Here is a 19,739-nt window from a genome sequence, read left to right as displayed (position 1 = left end):
TTTGAGTTTACCTTCTAATTCCCACCAACAATGAGTCCAGTGCTATCCCCCAGAGTGATGGAATGGCAGCCCATTGTTATGCTAAGAAGAATGATATTCAAAATGTGGTAAATTGCAACAAGGAAACTATTCATCATCTTCAAACAGAATGAAGACAAAAATGAGTGTTTGTTTGTTATGCAGTATATGATGAATGCAGTTACGAGAAAGGGGGGACATGATTATGTATGGTATGTCGATTCAGGTGCATCTAATCATATGGCCAATCATGTTGAATGGTTTGAAGAGATGCAGGACTTACAAAATCCAAGTTATGTACAGACGGGTGATGATTCATGCCACCCAATTTCTCACATTGAAAAGGTTCCTTTGTCTTTGCATGATGTGGATAGGCTTACCTACAATGGCTACTCAATGAAACATTATGCATAGATGACAAAAGTGTAGAAATATAAAGAGCCTATGTTAGGTCTATGGCTACATCTACAATGTCCACAACATCTAACCTAGCCTATGTCTAGTCTAGTTTACATTTACATCTAATGTACACTTACTTCTAGCCCAAACTCCAAGGAGTAGCCACAAATCCATAACAGTCATCACAAAGGAATATAATTTTTGGTTCACCTATCACAATATATGGCATAGTTCTCCTATGGTTATAGGTTTTTCCCACTCCCATGCTCCACACAATCAAGACATAATTATCCTCTCAACCTCTCTCATCCCCAAAAGAAAACCCACACCTATGCATATGACTTGGCAAACCTCACTGCACTCAGTCGCAATGAATACAAATGCAATAGATTTAACTAATAAAAGAACGAAAGAATAGATAGAAAAGAGAAGAATATAAAAACAACATAATAAACAACAAAACGTACAACACCACATGCATATACAAGTTTATATTGTAGAAGAGCCCACTTAAGGCCACGGCTATAGATCTGTTTGTTTTGCAAAATAATGTTGTAATTACTACACCTATAATTACAACCTAAAGCTACATGCTCACACAAAACCAATAAGAAACAACAAAAATATGAGACCAAAGTAGATGCCCTAAACATCAAAAGAAAGAAAAGAAGTTGTATCTTTGATCTTAGTAGAACTAGTTTCCCTCAACGATGTAGGAGCTCTTGAACCTTGGGTTTGAGATCTCTCTCTCTCTCTCTCTCTCTCTCTCTCTCTCTCTCTCTCTCTCTCTCTCTCTCTCTCTCTCTCTCTCTCTCTCTCTCTCTCTCTCTCTCTCTCTCTCTCTCTCTCTCTCTCTCTCTCTCTCTCTCTCTCTCTCTCTCTCTCTCTATGTTCTTGTGTTCTTTCTTTCTACTTTTGAAAGAAAAGACCCAAATTAGACCTAGCATAAATTTGAACTATAGCATGCTTATAATTTCGTATATATACATGTTAAACTTTTAGATATAACATGTTTATAGCCACGTGAGTAAATGTGCATGAATTTTTATTTGTTTGTGATCCTAAACATGTTATTACACTAGTTGATAGACAAATTTGTGCCACTATGTCTATTGCTTGTGTTTATACTTCCATTCTAATGTAGTGGAACATAACTTATCTTGTCTCTTGTTCTATAAGATTCTAGCTTGTATGTTATGTCACAATTGGCTTCAAGGGTATAAAAATCAATTGTTGTGTTTATCTCATAGTTTAAATGGTGGTTTATCAATCAAGAATGCCACAAATAGCCTTTGGTAGTGTTTATTAACTATGAGGAAGTTTTTTAGATAAGTGGGCATCCCCATTGAATACAATTGATGTATATATATCCTTAACTATCCTATAGGCTACGACCACACTAGTTCAACAACTTGCTTATCCATTCATTTCAGTTGCACTTCATACATGATCTTCAACATGACATGTTTGGTGCTCTACTTTAACACTTTTAACAGAGCTCAAATTTTGAGTTGCACGAAACCAACAATATTTGAATTCCTTATGGTGAGAGAGGGTTTTTTTCATAGTTGTGATCTAGGTGCAATCCTGAGTCACAACGGTACTTCTGACTCAATGAAGGCTAAATTGACCTACCTAGCAATGAAGAGAGAAAATGTGCATATACACAAGACTAAAAGCAAAGAATGTTCAAGTGGTCCTTCATTGCATGCATGGCCAATCTTCAACAAGGGAGCTTCTAAGGAAATGTGAAACATATTGAACTAACTAGCCTACTTGAGCAACATAAGAAAACGCCACCCAATCATAAAACAATATGTGTGCTTCTCTAACAAAGGGAAAAGAGGCGAAAATATTAATATCTAATGGCCCCCCATTACATTTTTTTTCCAAGTGACTTATATAAATTTGAGTATTTAGATATTTTTTTCCAAGTAGACATAGTGAAACTATACATATCATATGACACTCCAATAAAAGAAGTTGAGATATTTCATATTTTCATCTAGTAGACCTGGTTATAAATGAAAGATTCTCGACTATGAGAGGCCAATAGCAAACACTGAAGGATGCATTGTTTTAAGGTTTAACAAAATTTAAAATATAAGAAAATGTACACAGCTTGTATATTTAACTCATATTACTTGTATAGAATACATAAGAATTTGTGTCAATTTCAAATGGCTTAAAAAGTATACTAACCACTGAATTGGGGTGCAATGCATTTCACTTTTTGGGGGGTGTCACCCTATTAGCTCCTTTACCCTAGGGGAAGGAAGAATATGACATGAGGGGAAAAGCAAAACAAATGAAAGAAAGGACATAAGAGATGACAACCATTGCATCTTAGATGTGAAAGTAGTGCATTCATGTGAGCTTTGATTCACTACCAACATCAACTTAATCTTACCACCAACCTTTCACTGGAGGTGAGATAACCACAACGATGAGGCTAAGTTGCTGAATATGAAGTACCCACACAAGGAGCTCATTAAGCTAAGTAATCTATCACCCAAACTAGATTCCTCCCTCAACTTCTTGACAAGGACCCAAACCGAGAGAGCAACCTTCTCTTGGACACATCTTTCAAGCATTTATGTTGATGGGAGAGTAACATGCTTGTACTAACATGGGAGGTGAGATAACCATACACAAAGTGAAGCTTAGGTGACCATACAACACATTAAAGGTGGCGGTCACGTGGACAGTGTCAACAAGGCAATGGGGGTGGGGAGGAAAAGGAGACAACCATGTTCGTGGTGGACATCACAATGTTGTTGAGGCCACCACAACTGGTGTGGATTAGGGTGACCAACTACCCTTACTATTGTGCATGCAAGAGCTGCTTAGTGGTGGACGAAACTACCAAGAGATACATATGTGTGTGTGAAGAAAGATGTTGAGAAAATGTAAGAGAGGTGAGAGAGATTGGAGATATATAAGAGAGAGAATTGATTGAACAAGTGTAGCTCAATTAATTGAGTTGGACGCATGGTGACGAAAAGGTTTTGGGTTTCACTTTTGTATTCCGTACTGTCATATAGTATAGGTGTAGAAAAAGGGAAATTTGAAACCACTTAAGTGGGTTAACAATATAAAAAACTTACAACTAGGGTAGCCACTTCATTATAGAGAGAGAAAGAGAGAGAGAGAGAGAGAGGGAAAGAGAGAATCCCAACATGCTTAACGAAAAAAAAAGAATCCCAACATGCCCCAATCCCCATACGTGGGGACAAAGCAAAGGGAGTGGTAAATACCACATAGCAACGTTGTTTCTCCCATGATGCCATTTCATGATAGCTCCACTCAATAGCATGAAGCTACCAAGAAGTGGCTAGCATTATCATGCACACAAGGAATGCTAATTCAATTTTATGTATATTTGAAGAAGCTTTTTCCCTTATGGACCGTTTTTGGAAGGCTTTTTAAAATTATGAAAGGCTCTAAGATGAAGTGTGCCCATCTTAGCGACAGAGATGCAGATTTGGTTGCAATAAAAAAAAGTGCTTATAAGGTAATAGGTTACCAAAAAATTGGACTGTTTACAAGTCCCAACTGGGCACTTATGTACTGTACTTTGAGAAAGGAATGAGAAAGAATCATCTATGAATTGAGCTTAACAACGGCCCAGTGGAAAAGCCTCAATGTTCCACTCATCCGCATAAGCTAACATTGAACTCAAAAGCCAAGCACTCCTTACAAATGCAACCCTTATAGTTAGCATTGAATCGAGAAGCCAAGCACCCCTTACAAATGCAAACCCTAGTTGCTTATCCTGGCTTTGCCTGTTAATAGTGTCTACCTCCACCAACTTCAACATAAGAGAAAATACCACATGGCATCTCAGCTTTCCACATCCACTCTAGCATCCTCCATGTCTACTGGCTTCTTCTTCTCCGCAGCAGACATAGCAAAGAACTCAACTATAACCTCTAATGGCATTCCTTTCGTCTCTGGAACCTTCAGAAATATGAATATCCAGGCTACCACACAGAAGAAGGCAAAAAACCCAAAAGTTCCTGCAATACCTATAGAGTCATCCAGAACTGGGAACAGCTCAGTCACCAAGATGTCTGTTATCCACATTGCAGCCTGGCAGATTCCAATGCAGACTCCTCTTACTCTTGTAGGAAATATCTCAGCGCACAGCATATTGGGAATAGGACCAAAGCCCATGACAAAAAAGCCCACATAAATGACAACACCCACAACCGAAACTGCTGCAAAAACGGCATCGCTAGTTGGAACAAGGTTGATAATTATTAAAGCCAGTAAGGATAAAACAAGGATTGGTAAAGTAAGCAGCAATATCATCCTGAAACAAAGACAAAAACAACGATTAGTTACAGAAACACCCAAAAGCATTTTATACCTTCCAGATACTGAAGTCCAGTTCAAGCAATAGGCGTACCTCCGTCCTAATTTGTCCATCAGTCGCATTGCTACTACAATACATGGAAGGGAGATTAAATTGGTGACTCCACTGGCTAGAACAGAAGCTGAGTCGGACCCAATCCCTATCTGAGATAACAACACCTCCGCACCAGACTCCTGAAGTATTTCGGGTGTAAAGTTAAGGACTGCATTTATTCCACCAAACTGTTCACAAGAAAGTTTCTAGTTAAGCCACCACCAGAGATATCTGTTACAAATAAACAGTATAGCAAAGGGTGATCACAACCTGCTCAAGAATTTGCAATAAAACACCAACTATCAGGGCTTGTTTTACACCCCCTTCAAGCAGTTCAGACCATGCTGGTCCTGCTTTTGCAATTTGTGATGGATGAATGAGAGCAGGTCCCACTTGATTCTCAATGGTGATATCTTTTCCATACTGTGATGGTCGACTGACCAGTGCTGCAGCTTGAATAGGCTCCAAATCACCTAATGCACTGCCCATACGAGGAAGCGAATACATGGATGCTTTTCGAGAGCCATCGACAGGGCCTTCCTGAAACAAATAGACCCTTTTGAATTCTCCCTTATCAGGTTGACCTTCAGTCCCTTCAGGACCTGTCCATTGCCAAGCCAAATTCCAGCCACCTCCAATGCCTGTGCTCCCAACAGATCCCATAAAACTCCCCTGGGGTGCGATGCTTGGCGTTACAGTGATTTGAGACACAGTTGACCCTATTCTCTTCCTGTCTTTAGAGGTGGTCCTCGATATTGAGCTAGCCCTTGAAATGGACTTTCCAATGTTTGAATCACCTCTGGACAGATCTGCTTCCCATTGAGCACTGCTGTGCCTTGAAAGCAGAGGACTATTTAGACCTTCATCCATCTGCCCAGCAGGTTCTTCATCAGAGCCATAATCCTTTTGCTCATGCATTCTCTCTTCATCCCATTTCTCATTTTTACCGTCATCAAAGGCCTCAAACTGATGCCCTTGACCAATGCTCTGCGTACTGGGAAACCCAGTGAAATGGTCTGCAAATGTACCTTTCAGACTTCCCATCAAAGAAACCATGGGGTCCATCAGAGGAATACTTGGGCGTCTTGGAGTAGTTTGTTGAATAATACTTGCAGGTCTTGAAAGCACTCCTTGTGAACCTCCCAAACTAGAAATTGGCTTTGCAATCCATGATGTCCCATCTTCAGGAGCAAAAATCTTAATATGAGGTTCCAATCCAGCGGGATACCCTTCCTCTTCCACTCCATCAGCAGGCTCAATTATGTACTCTTCCAAAACAGCATCTTCACCAACTCCAAGCCCTTCAACAAGCAATGCCATCTCTCCTGACAGAAGAAAGTCATTTTGAGACTGCATGTCCACATCAGACAATGAATTCTTGAGCTTGTCCATATAGCCACATGCTATTGGCAAGAAAAAGGCTACTATGCATTATGGAATATTGTTCTGCCATTACAGTAATATGTATGCATGAAGACATGAATTCCTAAAGGCAACAGTCCTTAGGGCCAGAGAGGCATAGCTGCAAAGCAGATGACAGACACTGAAGAGAGTAAAAGGTTGCTGCTCACCCGTAGCTTTCTGCCACATAGTCTGTGTTTGATGCTTCCGGTGGTTTAAATGCTAGGCACTATCACTAACCTACCATTCAACTAAGATTATTGAAATTACCAGTCATGAAAGAAACAGAAGCCATAAATCAATCGGTGTGGGACCTTAACAAGTTTGTCCCAAATGTTTAAAGAAGTTGCTATAAAACGTAAGGTACAACTAAGACACATTTAGATGGTTTTTGTTACTGTTTTCAAAGAGCGTATTGGATCTTTGTAAATTTATAACATGGCTTGAGAACTGTCAGCCTGTCAGCTTTCCTAATATGAACTTCATGACCGCTTACAATGTGCTTAAGATCAATCTCAATCCCAGACATACTGATAAGCTAAAAGATCTGTTTTTCCTTCTTTTCCTTAGCAATTTTTTGAAGAAAATAAACAAATGTAAGAACATTTGAAGTAGAGGATTAAAAACAAACTTTGCCACACTTTACTATGTTTGAAAGATTTCTTTCTTAGTATGGAACAGATGTCATTTGGCACACCTTTTACAAGAAATTGCTAGCATGAACCTGACATTGTATAACAAAGTATACCTGATACATCTTCCTTGTTACGAAGCTGCTGAAGAACTCGTCTGGCTTCACTTGTCCTGCCTTTACTCACAAGCCATCTTGGAGTCTCAGGTAAGTAGAAGAGCCCGAGGACCAAATAAATAAGTGAGGGTATAATAATGACGGCTAGCATCAGCCTCCAGCTAGGGCTGCTAGATAGAGAGACTCCAAATACAATGCAATATGCCAGAAACATTCCTCCTGTACCTACAAGTTGTGGTAATGTATTCAACTCTCCACGAATCTCTGAGGGGGCTACTTCTGAAATGTACATTGGAGCAACTGTCACAGCTAACCCCACTCCGACCCCATCAATCAGGCGAGCCACCAGAAGTGCATAAACATTTGGGGACCACAGCATAAGCAGAGCTCCAATGCAAAATATTACTGCAGATATGCATAACATTTTACGTCGACCAAGCCAATCTGCTCCAGATCCTGCAAAAGTAGTACTTATTGCTGCTCCAACAAGAGATGCAGCTGCAACAAAACCCTCAAGGACAGGTTGTGTATCCAAATCAAACTCCGGTTCTATATAGAGCAAAGCCCCTGCAAGGACAACCCTGGTCAGTTTCAATGCCCAATAAAAGAGGGTGGCAAACTACCCAGACAAAAGTAATGAGAGGGGACTAAGAAAGACAGAAATCCTGCATTTAAATAGAGCAATTTTCTATAAAATTCTCTCCTGCTCTCATGACAACTAGAAATCACACAAGAAATGAAAAACATTTTTTGTTTTAAATGCTAGCTATGGGTATTAAGATGACTGTCAGAAGTTTATTCTATTTATTAGATTTGTGAAATGAAAATATTTTTATAGCATTAGTTATAGTGATTAAAGCAAATATGCTTTACCAAAACTGACATATATGATACAGAAAACCAAAAAGAATGACTGAGGATATGTTAATTGATGGCAAAATTGCACAATTCCTTGGCATCTATCTATTACAGACACATCCATCACAAAGTTTGACTATGATATAGAAGCCGCGGCAATTGATATGGATGCCATAAGAATAGGTATACCAAAGATATCTAAAAACATGTAAACAAGCAATCCAATGTGACATCCTAGGTGTAGTGAAATACTGACTAAGCGAATTAACTGAGTATGCTAAATCTAGCCTAGTGTGAATCAACCAAAGAAGCTTCCCTACAACTAACATATAGATATGCTCATCAAAGTACTGACTGAGGGTATCTTTACATAAGTGGACAATGGGATCGAGAGGCAAAACACAAGTCATGTCTGATTTGTGCAATACTAGTCCACCAACTTAAGAGCATACTTCTACTATGACACAAAAATAGTACCCTTTGTGCAATACTAGTCCACCAACTGAAGAGCATACTTCTACTATGACACAAAAATAGTACCCTCAAAACGAACTACCTCCATCCCCAGAAAAAAAGATAGCTCTAACTAGGATCAGTCATCTAAAATGTGCAGCTAAATTCGGCCTTGATTTCCGCTATGGAAGTAAAATCTTAGCCCGCCAACGAGAAGTAAATCGTCAACATATAGCAAGATGTAGCTAACCCCCTTTGAAGTGACATGGACATATAAGTTTGGGTCATAAGGGGTAGAATGGTGAGTTCAAAGGAACTCGTCCATCCTTTGGAACCAAGACCGCCTAAAAGCCTTGTGATTATACACATAAAGAAGAGATGGGGCCTTTCGTCAAAATGCATAACTACCCTCAAACATTGCCAATCAAATGAATAAGGTGTCAAACAAAAATAAACCAACTTAAAATGGGAAATAGAATAGCAAAAACCCCATGCCACTACTCAATGAGGTAAACTAGATCCTAGAAGGATATCACCCATGTTACCAAAGGAGAGTCAAAAGCAACCTCAAGCAGCTTGTACCCATCCTAAAAAAGCTAAAACATAATCTACTACTTCCAATATAGTCAAGGATCCATTGCAATAGTCAACTAGGATAGATAGCATAATCAAGTATGCCAATTGGAAAGTCAGTGACATGTACAAGTCACCACTTGAGCAGCCACCAAGTTGAAACCCAAGTTGATCAAATGGTTGACTTTTAGCCATGGTTTATGATTGCAGGGTTACACTAATTCTGAGTGGGCAAGAGATCCCGATACCTCCTCCCATAGAGGCTACCTCTTTTCCTTAGGCACAACTCTCATCTCTTAGTCAAGTTGCAAGCAAGAGATGGTGGCAACTTCCACAGTCGAGGTTGAGTACAAGGCTCTTTACAATGTGTCCATTGATGGATGATGTTGATTGGCTGAAACAGCCCTCAACTATTGTCACCTACTGTTGTATTCTCTTCCAAGCATGTCACCAACTCTTGGGGGGTCCCTACTACCTAGAAATTGTGAAAGTGCACAATGGGAAGAGGAAAGTGAACACGGAAAGGAGACAAAGACATAATGCAAGAGAGAGAAGCAACAATGTGTCTACAATGGCTAAAGGTACCAAGAGTGCAACAATCAACCCCAACACACAACTCTACGTGTCATGGTGGGCACTAGACAGTAGCAGGAGGATGAGAAAATGAGGAGGGATGGCTAACACAAAGGATCAATGATGGATAATTGATGGTGAAAGTGGGAGGGCAGGCCGCCTATATATAGGCAAAATCCTACATATGGTCAAACACCCTAAAAATGGCCAAAAGTGCCCAAAAAGAAATTCACTAATGTGCTCTCTATCTAAAGTGTCTAAAACACAAAATGATAGACAAATACAATGTCAGAGCTCCAAATGTCCCCATCTAACCTAGACTAAGGCTCACACATAGGAGATGACCATATAAGACACACGACTGCTAACACCCTCTCTCAAATCCTGGATGTGGCGAAAGGCCAAAGGAGATGCAAATTCAAGGGTGCCAGGAAGAGGGTCAATGCCAATGAAGTCTGTTAATGAAGAATGCCAACTAAGGAGCAAGACCCCCTCTCCATAGAAAAACCTAATCAAATGAAAAGCCACCAAAAAGTAATAGAAACAGAGAGGCCTCGAACAAGTCACTCTTGAAAACTCTAGTTGGGGATGGATGAACCAAGCCTCAAACCCAACTAGGAGACAATAGCAAGGAACTATCGAAGGCGCCATAAGCTGCATAGAAACAACAAAGACCAAGGGGACAAGCAGCAAGGAATGGTGGCTCGATAACGAAGAAAAGAGGTCATCGCATGAAAGAAAGACCCAAAGTAATTTGGAAACCTTAAAGAAACTCCTTATGATCCTAGGGAAACCCCCTCTAAAACACAAAGAGCCAAGAAATCCACAGACGCATCACTGATATTGTCCCCCGCTAAAAGGGATGGGAAAATATGGGGTAACCACGAGAGGAGATGGTGGGGTATGGAATGGAACCTATGGGATAAATGGTACACAATCAAGAACAAGTGCAGCAATAGAAAGCTATCTCAGAGGGCCTTGCACAATGAAAGGGGAATGGAGCATAGATAGCCCCATCTCTCAACCTATCACAAAAGTGGCTCCTATAGAAGAATCCTCAACAAAGACAACTAGCTCAATAAAGATAACACAATGAATCTGTCTCATTGTGATGTGCATCCTGCTCAAGCACCAATTGGATTAGCTTAATGTGTCCTTTACCGGTAGACAAACCCACATAAGCACGGTCATGTGCAAGGGCTCGGCAAAAATCTCTCTCATTGTGACATGCATCCTACTCAAGCACCAATGGGATTAGCTCCTCCCAACTGAGCGTCCCCATGCTACGACAAGTGAGAAGACTGGTGTAGAACACATCATATGTTGGTGACAAAAGCTATGAGAGAAGGGTCACAACTAAGTCATCTAAAGAAATGTTCGTACCAAGGAACGAAAGCTCATCCCGAATTTCTTTTATCCTATGGATGTAATCCCTCATCGTAGGGAAATCTGTGACAAAAAGTTGTCATTGCTTTAACTCCAGAAATAATCAATGCCCAAATGTCTAGATCCGAAAGACAAATGCCAATCTCCTCCAAATCTCTACAATGGTGCAAATACATCTAACATGCATGAGCACAGAATCGGTACAACTCAAAAGGCGAATAGAGCGGGCTCTAGCATTCAACCGATCCCATGAAGCTGCCAAATCCATGGTCACACCATCATGAGGATCCACAATAGGTTGGGGTATAGGGATAGTAACAAAATCCCAAAGGTCACAATCGTGTAGGAGACACTCCACATGGCATCACCATAGAGGTAGCTAATCTCATTCAGCTTGTCAAATGCCGATAGAGAGGATGGATCAAGCACCTGCTCAATAAGTGCCATCAATGCCAATTAGGGACTCGAAACCCCGGAAGAATATAACATGAAAGAGTGATAGGATGGTGGTCAATTTGAATGATCCCAAGCCACATGATCCCCCATAGCATACACATCAAACATAGATATCCTCCAATAAGTGCCTACAAGAAAACAAAGAAGATGCTGCAACTAGGGTGTCCACCACTTGTACGGGGTCCATCTATGGGCTGATCAGAAAAGGACTGATCTACAGCAACACAAACAGGGAGTATATGAGGTGAGAGTGAACTCCATGGCGAGAGGCTAGACTACCCTGCAGACGCAGGTGTCTACAAAACTGCTGAAAAGAAATGCAACCAAAAAATGGGCTGAAATCCGCCACACCTGTCTGGTACACATAAAGAGACCTGTCTTGAGCCAAAATGTAGGTCTAGCCAGGGAGCCCTGCTCCAAAATGCAGATAGGAAGAGAACAATACAGCTACCACTAGTCAGCTGTGCAGTCCTCTAGGCCACCAAGATAGTTCCCAGAAAGAAACACAGCAAAAAAGTGAGTCTGTCTGTCTGTCTGTCTGTCCAAAGCGCTGAAGTGTCATCAGGCTATAGAAGACAAACCCAGGACTGAAAAAGCTGAATCTGGCTGCCTGAAAACAGGCCACCCAAGCTGCTATGGTGCCGCCCAATTCAAGGGGGGAAACTCCCAGTAGTTGAACACAGGGAGGTAAAGTGTGTGTCCACCTAGAAAGGAGCCGCTTGCACCTGGAAATAACCCACCAGTAGATAGGCACTGCCGCCCAGCAACAGGAGAGTGCCGCCTGCTTGAAACGCAGGCTGAACCTGCCAAACGTGTGCTGGAGTGGATGGGCTGCGTGCAAAACGCAAAAGGGCACACCCAAGAATAGGCTGCCCAACTTGTCAAAAGGCCAAAGAGGATGTAACCTGTTGTAGACAACCTGAATATGTTACAAATGCAGCCTCCATAAAATGGCTAATGGCCGGGAACTTTCTCTTGGGTATTGGGATGGCAGTAGGAGCTGAAAAAACGCAATTATAATGAAGATGATTGTACCAGTCCAGGTGAAACCAGCCTTCCTTCTGTGGATGGATGGTAATTCCCTAATTACAACTTAGTTACAGCAGTAACATTTATTACAAAACTGAGAAATGCAAATTAACTTACAATCTTGGACAATGGACACCCTGTTGGCCCCAAAACTAGCGCCCCTTTTGGTATTTATTTAACTTAATTCAAGAAGAAGTTGATGTACAATAGGATTCTCCTAATCTCTTTTGTTCCAACTCCCCTTACTATCCAAAATGACCAACAAGTCTTCAATCTGATTTGGGCAGTCAATTGGCCTTCACCCGCTTTGATGGAGATGGGAAAAGCACCAAATTCATTGATTTGTTGGTCCCTCCACTTGAATTTGATTGAAAATAGCTTCAGCCCTGTTGAATCCAAGTCTTGGAGCTTCCAATTTCTAGCACGCTTCCCAAGGTTGTTGCTAAACCTTAATTTCTGCTTTGCAATTAGGATCTACAATAGACAAATCTGAAATTTCTCAACCTCTGGTGGTCTCAATGTTGTAATCTTCAGAGCAAGGCTGTAGAAAGATTGGGAGATGAGAGAGAATACTGAGGAGAGAGAAAACTCAGGCTTTCTTCGTGAAGAACTAAAGAAAATCTGTCATTTACCTCCATTGCCCTATCTCAACAGCTTGTAGATGCAAAGAACTGAAAAAAATCAATCATTTACTTCTGCTGCCCTGCATCAATGGCCTGTGGATGCTATCACCTGCTGCTGATTGGTCTTCTCCTGCTCCTAGCTGCTTCAAAAGGTCCTCCAATGGCCGCAAATCAGACCAGCAACATCTCCTCTCTCTCTCTCTTGTAGGCTTAATATACTAAAGTCCCTCTCTCCAACCTCTAAAGACGTTTTCCAATCTTGCATGGGCATTTTTGACAAGTGGGAACCTTCCCAAATGGTTTTTCCAACACTATCCATAATTAAATATTAATTCACAGTCTTTAAATATTAAAAATTAATCTAATAATTATTTGGATGCCCTGAAAAATAATCTGACTGGTCAATAATTGAATTGGCTAGGCAACTTCCATTCCCGTGTGTCTCTGCACTATCTTTGACTATTAGATTGGCATTAGGTACCATTAAACACCACTTCTCTAGTATCACCAACCGATACTTATGGCCAAATGAATGACCTAAGTCAACAACTGGCACCAAATACCACCAAGTACCTGTGTGGCATAACTTAGATATGCCCTCTAACATTGAGAATGATACTGACTGTGATGGTCGACCGATGGTAGTGTGGGTCTGGTATGCCACTATCCCTCCACCTTACCTCCCCTATTGGGGTTACCTGATTGAGGTGTGAGGCTCGAAGTCTTTCTCGGTTGCCTACACTTGATCTTTAATCAATACCCACCAATACTCAGCCAACTTGACCTTAAGATCATCCTGGTCAGTGACTTTGAAATTTTGAAGCTCACGGTCGAGGTTTATATGATAGGTCTTATCCCAAGTCATATAGTGATTAGTCAAGTGTTCCCACTGCTCTAACACTACTCAAAGTGTTGTAGCTATGATGGAATTCAAGTAAGAGACCTTACATCAACTCAACAATAGTGAAGGCATTTCTGGCCTCCCACAAGAGAACAATCCCTAATGGAACAAATTGTGGGTCTGGCTCGGATTCCAACCCCTAGACATGATCCCATAAGTTCCGTGAGTCAAGAATATGCCTCATCAAATTCGGCCAAGTCATAGAGTTAGACCTGCTAAAATGAGTCTTGTCAACAAAAGTATGCTTAGTAGATGAGGATGAAGAAGTATAAAGTATCAAAGTATAAGAGGGATCGTAACGATAGGAAGAGGGATATGATAGGTAGATAGAAAAACTAGGAGAAGGACCTACAAGTACATGTGGTGCAAGCACAAAGACTCTTAAACTTTGAGCAACTATTGGCTAAGGCATAATAGCACGACCAGATGGCCCAGTAGGAATTGCCATGGAGGCAAACTGTAGTCTCAACTGATCAACACCTAGGTAAGCAGAGATAGGGATCCCATGTTGGCTATAACCCAAAGGTGTGTAGGAATGAAGCACCCACTGGTGTGGTGTATGCAATAACATGAGATGTCAGATATGAAAAGTTGAATCGTGTAAATGGTAATGGTGATGTCAGAGAAGAAGTGGGTGGGTTGGACGGGTTTTAAAATGTAGATGCATTAAGTTGAATTTGATTAATGAATGGAAATTGAAATGAAGATGATGATATGGAATGCAATGATAAAGAAACACCAAACTCATTCTAACTTTGAGAAACAAAATTGAAAGAAGTAAAGGAGAAATAAGAGTTACCAATCTTTTTCTTATAATCACCCCTTCGTGTAATAACATATATGGAAGATTTTCCATGATCAATATATGGGACTCTACCTTCATCATGATCTTTACCAAAATGTTGCAATGCCATTGAAGAAAAAGAAATAGGAACTTGTATACTTTGCGCAACTTTTAATGAGAGAGAATCAATTATACCTTCTTCACACAACTTTCGTTTGAAGGCTTGTCAAGGAAGCTCTTCAAACTTCCTAGTTCTATGAGCCAAGATCAACTGCAACTTCTCATCTGTAATGAAATAATGATGCATATCTCCAACGTAGTCAGCAGGATCTCCAGCAATGACCGAACCTTGCAGAGTTGGCAATGGATGCTACTCCTGCTTAGTTCTCAACATAGGCTCCTTTGGCGACTGAGTAGGTGTGGAAGTGCTCAATGTCATCTTCCCTTCTGTAGTTTCTCTTTTAAGGTGAGCTTTCCAATCGAGAGCCTAAGTCTTTTCAGTGAGTACCTAGCTCTGATACCATGTAAAGAAATACTCTACCATTAAAAAAAATCGTATGACAAATACAAACATTGATAAAAAACACAATTAGGGTTAGGCTAATGCAGAGACAATGAACACTGTGAAGAATAAAGAATGAATACTAAATAGATTACAATGATTAATGCAGCAAATACACTATGCAGTGAAGAATACTAAACCCCAAACTCTTGTTCTCAAGGACCGAGGCAAAGAGTATGAGCTAGAGAGAGTGCCATACTCTAACAGATCCTGAAATGCATCAAGGCAACCTCCACGAATATCTAGTAGTAGTAAACGCAGCAATAGGATGCTGAAGCAGTGAGACAAACAAGCAGAAGGCGAATAGGAAAAGGCAAAGATAGCTCAGGACGATAACATGGCAGCTGGTCAATGATCCCAAATAGCAAAATGCAGCAGTAGGAGTGAGAGATCAACACAAGTGGCAATAGAATGATGAAAATGCAAGCTGTTGGGGAAAGCCGACTGTCGGCGATAGCAGCACTGGGAAAAACAAGCTCCACGAGCAATATGCAGCAAAAAACGCATGCTTCAGAGGGTGGACAACAGCCACCTTGATAATCACAAGTAGATGATGACTTGAAGTAGTCCAAATCCGTGAGTGGCTAAGAAACTGGTGGCTGATGGTAAAAGACAATGGTGGGCAACTTTGGCTAAGATATCCTCCGTGTATGGGGCGTGGATAGCAAAGCTCTAGCACCTACAAGCTGCAAAAATGAGATTGTGGCTGGATAGAGGGCAACATACCTATTTATAGAAAGTTTGGGTCCTTCCAATTAGGGTTTGTGCTTATGGAACATAGACACTCTCTAAGAATACATTTCTTTCTAATACAAAACTTAAAATTAAGTTTTGGGGCTGTTTCAATAAAACTAATGCATTTTTAGCTCAATAGGAATCATAAAGAATAAATGAGAGAGTAAGTTTGGAGTGAAGATGGATTCACCCATGCCCTATTTATAGACACAAGTCATTGAACTACCTAGGGTGGTCCCCCCACTCTCGCAGGTAGCACCCAGACCCTAATAAACAATACAAATAAAGAATGAATAAGAGAGTAAGTGTGGAGTGAAGATGGATTTTCCTATTCCCTATTTATAGGCGTGAGGCATTGAACTACCTGGGGTGATGCCCTAACTTCCTCGAATGGCACCCAGCTCCTAATAAATGATACAAATAAAGCCTTTTTGGTACTATAAATGGAAACCAAAACAGGAATTAATGGAATACAACAAGCTTCTTGAATTTGATATCTCAACATCCTTCTACTTCAGCATGATGGAAAGAGGGGATTCCTTATGGCTTTGCCTTCCACCATCTAGTGGTGAGAGGGAGCGGCCTCTTCTCTTGGTGCTTGAAAGATTTTGGTCACCTCTATTTCAATGGCATTTTGTACTATTCTATCATTATCTATTTGCATCTTGATGTTCATGATTGTAAAAGGATGCTTGGGCAAGTGAACAATTCCCCATAAGTAGCACCATTACATAGCATTTTTCTTAAGCATAGCAATATACAAATCCCTTTGCATTACCCCATGCATAGGCATTCTGTTTTTGTAAACATGCATATGTGCATTTATCCTTTTCAGTGAGAGGGTGGTCGGCTTGAATCTATTAGCAATCATGTTTATCACGCTTTGTCATCTCTTGCCTGTGAGTCTCGGGTCTATCATGTGTTTTGACAAAGGAGGCAGCTCATTCTAGAGCATGCATTTCTTCTCCTAGTAGGTTTTGTGCATTTCTTGCCTTTATCTACCACTTGTGCTGCCCCAAAGAAGAGGCACTCAAAACCACGGTTCACATTTGCAACCGCTCTCCAAACAAGTCCTTAAATAATGGCATCTCTGAGGAGGTTTGGTCTGGCAAATCGGCCTCATATAACCATTTACGCATATTTGGATGTGATGCTTTTGTGCATGTTAGGGATGAGCTAAGGAATAAACTTGAACCAAAAAACACCAAAGGCATTTTCATGGGCTATGGTGATGAGGGTGAATTTGGCTACAGAGTGTGTTTACCTTAGTCCAAGAAAATTATTCGCAGCCGTAATATTGTGTTCAATGAGGTAAAATTGTTGAAAGTCACTTTAACCCCTAACGAAGATCTAAAAAAGGTGAAATATTAGAGTTTGCAGCCACCCATTTCTTCAGAAAATGAGCCTCAAGGTGTTGTACCACAGGCTGAAATTGATGATCAGCCGGTTATTTTTTAGCCAGATGATGATGGACAGCAAATAGAAGCACAAGGAGGTCATGGACAGCAAGATAGGCTTGCTGATTATGAAAATGTACGTGCTGGAAATGAAAATGAAGGTGTTGTACAGCATGAACAGCATGCTGAAAATGGCTTACAGCAGCCAATAAATACTGAAAATAATATACCTCCGGATGTAGACCCAATTCCTGAAAATATTGATCATTGGGTATGCAGGTCTACACGCATAAGAGGGCAACCACATAGGTTTAACCCCTCCTTGCATTATGTGATGCTTACATATGAGGGTGAGCCTCTTACATACAAGGAGGCGAAGTCATGTGAGTTCAGCAGTAAGTGGGAGCTAGCTATGCAGGAAGAGATTAAATCTCTATATGCAAATGATACTTGGGATCATGTGTCACTACGCAAGGGAAGGAAGCCACTTCCAAACAAATGGGTGCACAAAGTAAAGACAGTTGATGGGAAACCGAAGTAGAAGGCAAGGCTAGTTGCCAAAGGGTATGCACAAAAGGAAGGGATTGACTTCCAAGAGGTCTTCTCGCCTGTTGTGAAGATGACCACTTTACGTGTGCTTTTTGCTCTTACTGTTGTTTTGGATTTAGAGCTTGTATCAAATGGATATAAAAATAGCTTTCTTGCATGGTGACATTGATGAGGAAATCTACATGAAACAGCCCGAGGGCTTTGTAGTTCCTGGAAAAGAACAGATGGTGTGTAAGCTGAAACGCAGCCTGTATGGACTGAAGGAAGCACCACGGCAGTGGTACAAAAAGTTTGACACTTTTATGCTATCTCATGAGTTTACACGCAACCATGTAGATCATTGCTTGTACATGAAAAAGGATACAAATGGCAGCCCCATCATACTTGTTTTGTATGTGGATGATACGTTACTAGCTAGGGAAAGAAAGACTAGCTTGGATGCTCTCAAAAATCAGCTGAAATCAGCTCTCTCCATGAAAGATTTGGGGAATGCACAGCATATTTTGGGCATAAGGATTCGTAGAGATAAAATGCAGAAATTATTGTACAGATTTAACATGGCTGAAGCTAAGCCTTTTGGGGTACCCTTACCTCCTAATCTCAAGCTTAGCAAAGCCAACAGCCCGAAAGATAACATGGAAGTAAATGCTATTAAGGGAGTTCCTTATGCATCAGCTTGTGGCTCTCTTATGTATGCTATGGTTGCTACTTGTCCAAACATTGCTCATACAGTGGGAGTTGTTAGCAGGTTTATGTCAAATCCTTGCAAAGCACATTGGGAAGCTATCAAGTGTATTCTTCGATACCTTAAGGATACACAAAGAAAAAGTATTTGCTATGGGCAAGGTGCACTTAGTTTGCAACGTTATTGTTATGCAAACATGGCAGGTGACTTAGACACTCGTAGATCCACCAACGGGTATGTCTTTACAGTTGTTGGTGGGGCTGTTTCTTGGTGTTCCAGGTTGCAGAACATTGTTGCACTGAGTACCACTAAAGCTGAATACATATCAGCTATTGAAGCTTCTAAGGAAGCTATATGGTTGAGCAGACTTGCAGATGATCTCGGCATGTCTAAGGATACTGCAGTTTTGGGATGTGATAGCCAGAGTGCTATGTATCTGGCTAAGAATGCCATGTATCATTCACGCACAAAGCATACAAATATACGATATCACTTCATCAGACAGATTCTGGAAGATGGTCAAATCACATTGACCAAGATTAAAACACAAGATAACCCTGTAGATGTTCTCACTAAAAGTCTAAGCAAAGCTCAGCACGAGCATTACGTTCAACTAGTGGGAGTTGGTTAGCTAGAGATTCACATCGGACCTTTTAAGTGAGAGATTGTTGAGATAAAGGCCCAATAACCCCCATGTATAGTACACACATACTGTACATGTAAACGCACCCTTTACGTGCTTATTCATTGTGTACCAACACATTGTTGGTACACTCTAATCGACTCGACCTTTCACTCTGCTTACACTCTCTCTAACCTTCACACTCTCATGCTCACTCTAGCTCGACCTCCCTCTCTCTCTCTCTCTCTCTGTTGTGCCCTCTCTTGGTCCAACAGAGCATGATATTGGAGTGTTAAATGCTCAGTTTTGGAGCTTATTTACAGGCTAGAAACAATGAACTAGTTGTTGTCCTAAATTTGGAAACAATGTACCTAGAGGGTTGAAGTATCTGTGATGCTTATTTGCTACTGACAAATGCTTGGATCATACCACTTAAGTGGTAGATGCTTTTTGGGATACTATGAGTGCTGAAAGTCCAAAAGTTTGGACTGATTAGTCGCTAGTTATACCGGGGTATTGACTGGTTATTGTCTGCAGGAAGGATACATATCATCTTCACTTGACATACATACAATA

At 40.8% G+C, this 19,739-nt stretch overlaps 1 protein-coding gene across 1 annotated transcript in view; it reads right to left on the bottom strand.

Annotated features, from left to right (window-relative positions):
* Positions 1 to 3,827: 3,827 nt before the first annotated feature.
* Positions 3,828 to 19,739, bottom strand: part of LOC148033544 (monosaccharide-sensing protein 2-like) — a 40,247-nt gene continuing 24,335 nt past the window's right edge. Inside the window, exons 2-5 of the mRNA XM_087681487.1 lie at positions 6,978 to 7,544; positions 5,099 to 6,153; positions 4,829 to 5,016; positions 3,828 to 4,732 (exon numbers count right to left, since the gene is read on the bottom strand). Coding sequence (XP_087537613.1) covers positions 4,261 to 4,732; positions 4,829 to 5,016; positions 5,099 to 6,153; positions 6,978 to 7,544 — 2,282 coding nt within the window. The 3' untranslated portion in view covers positions 3,828 to 4,260. The remainder of the gene's footprint in view (positions 4,733 to 4,828; positions 5,017 to 5,098; positions 6,154 to 6,977; positions 7,545 to 19,739) is intronic.

Source organism: Lygodium microphyllum, chromosome 7 (assembly GCF_053477565.2).
Source record: "Lygodium microphyllum isolate KBCC chromosome 7, Lygodium_microphyllum_v1.1.10, whole genome shotgun sequence".
Classification (NCBI taxonomy): Eukaryota; Viridiplantae; Streptophyta; class Polypodiopsida; order Schizaeales; family Lygodiaceae; genus Lygodium; species Lygodium microphyllum.
Note: the sequence above shows the minus strand (reverse complement) of the source record. Positions and strands in the feature narration are given on the sequence as shown.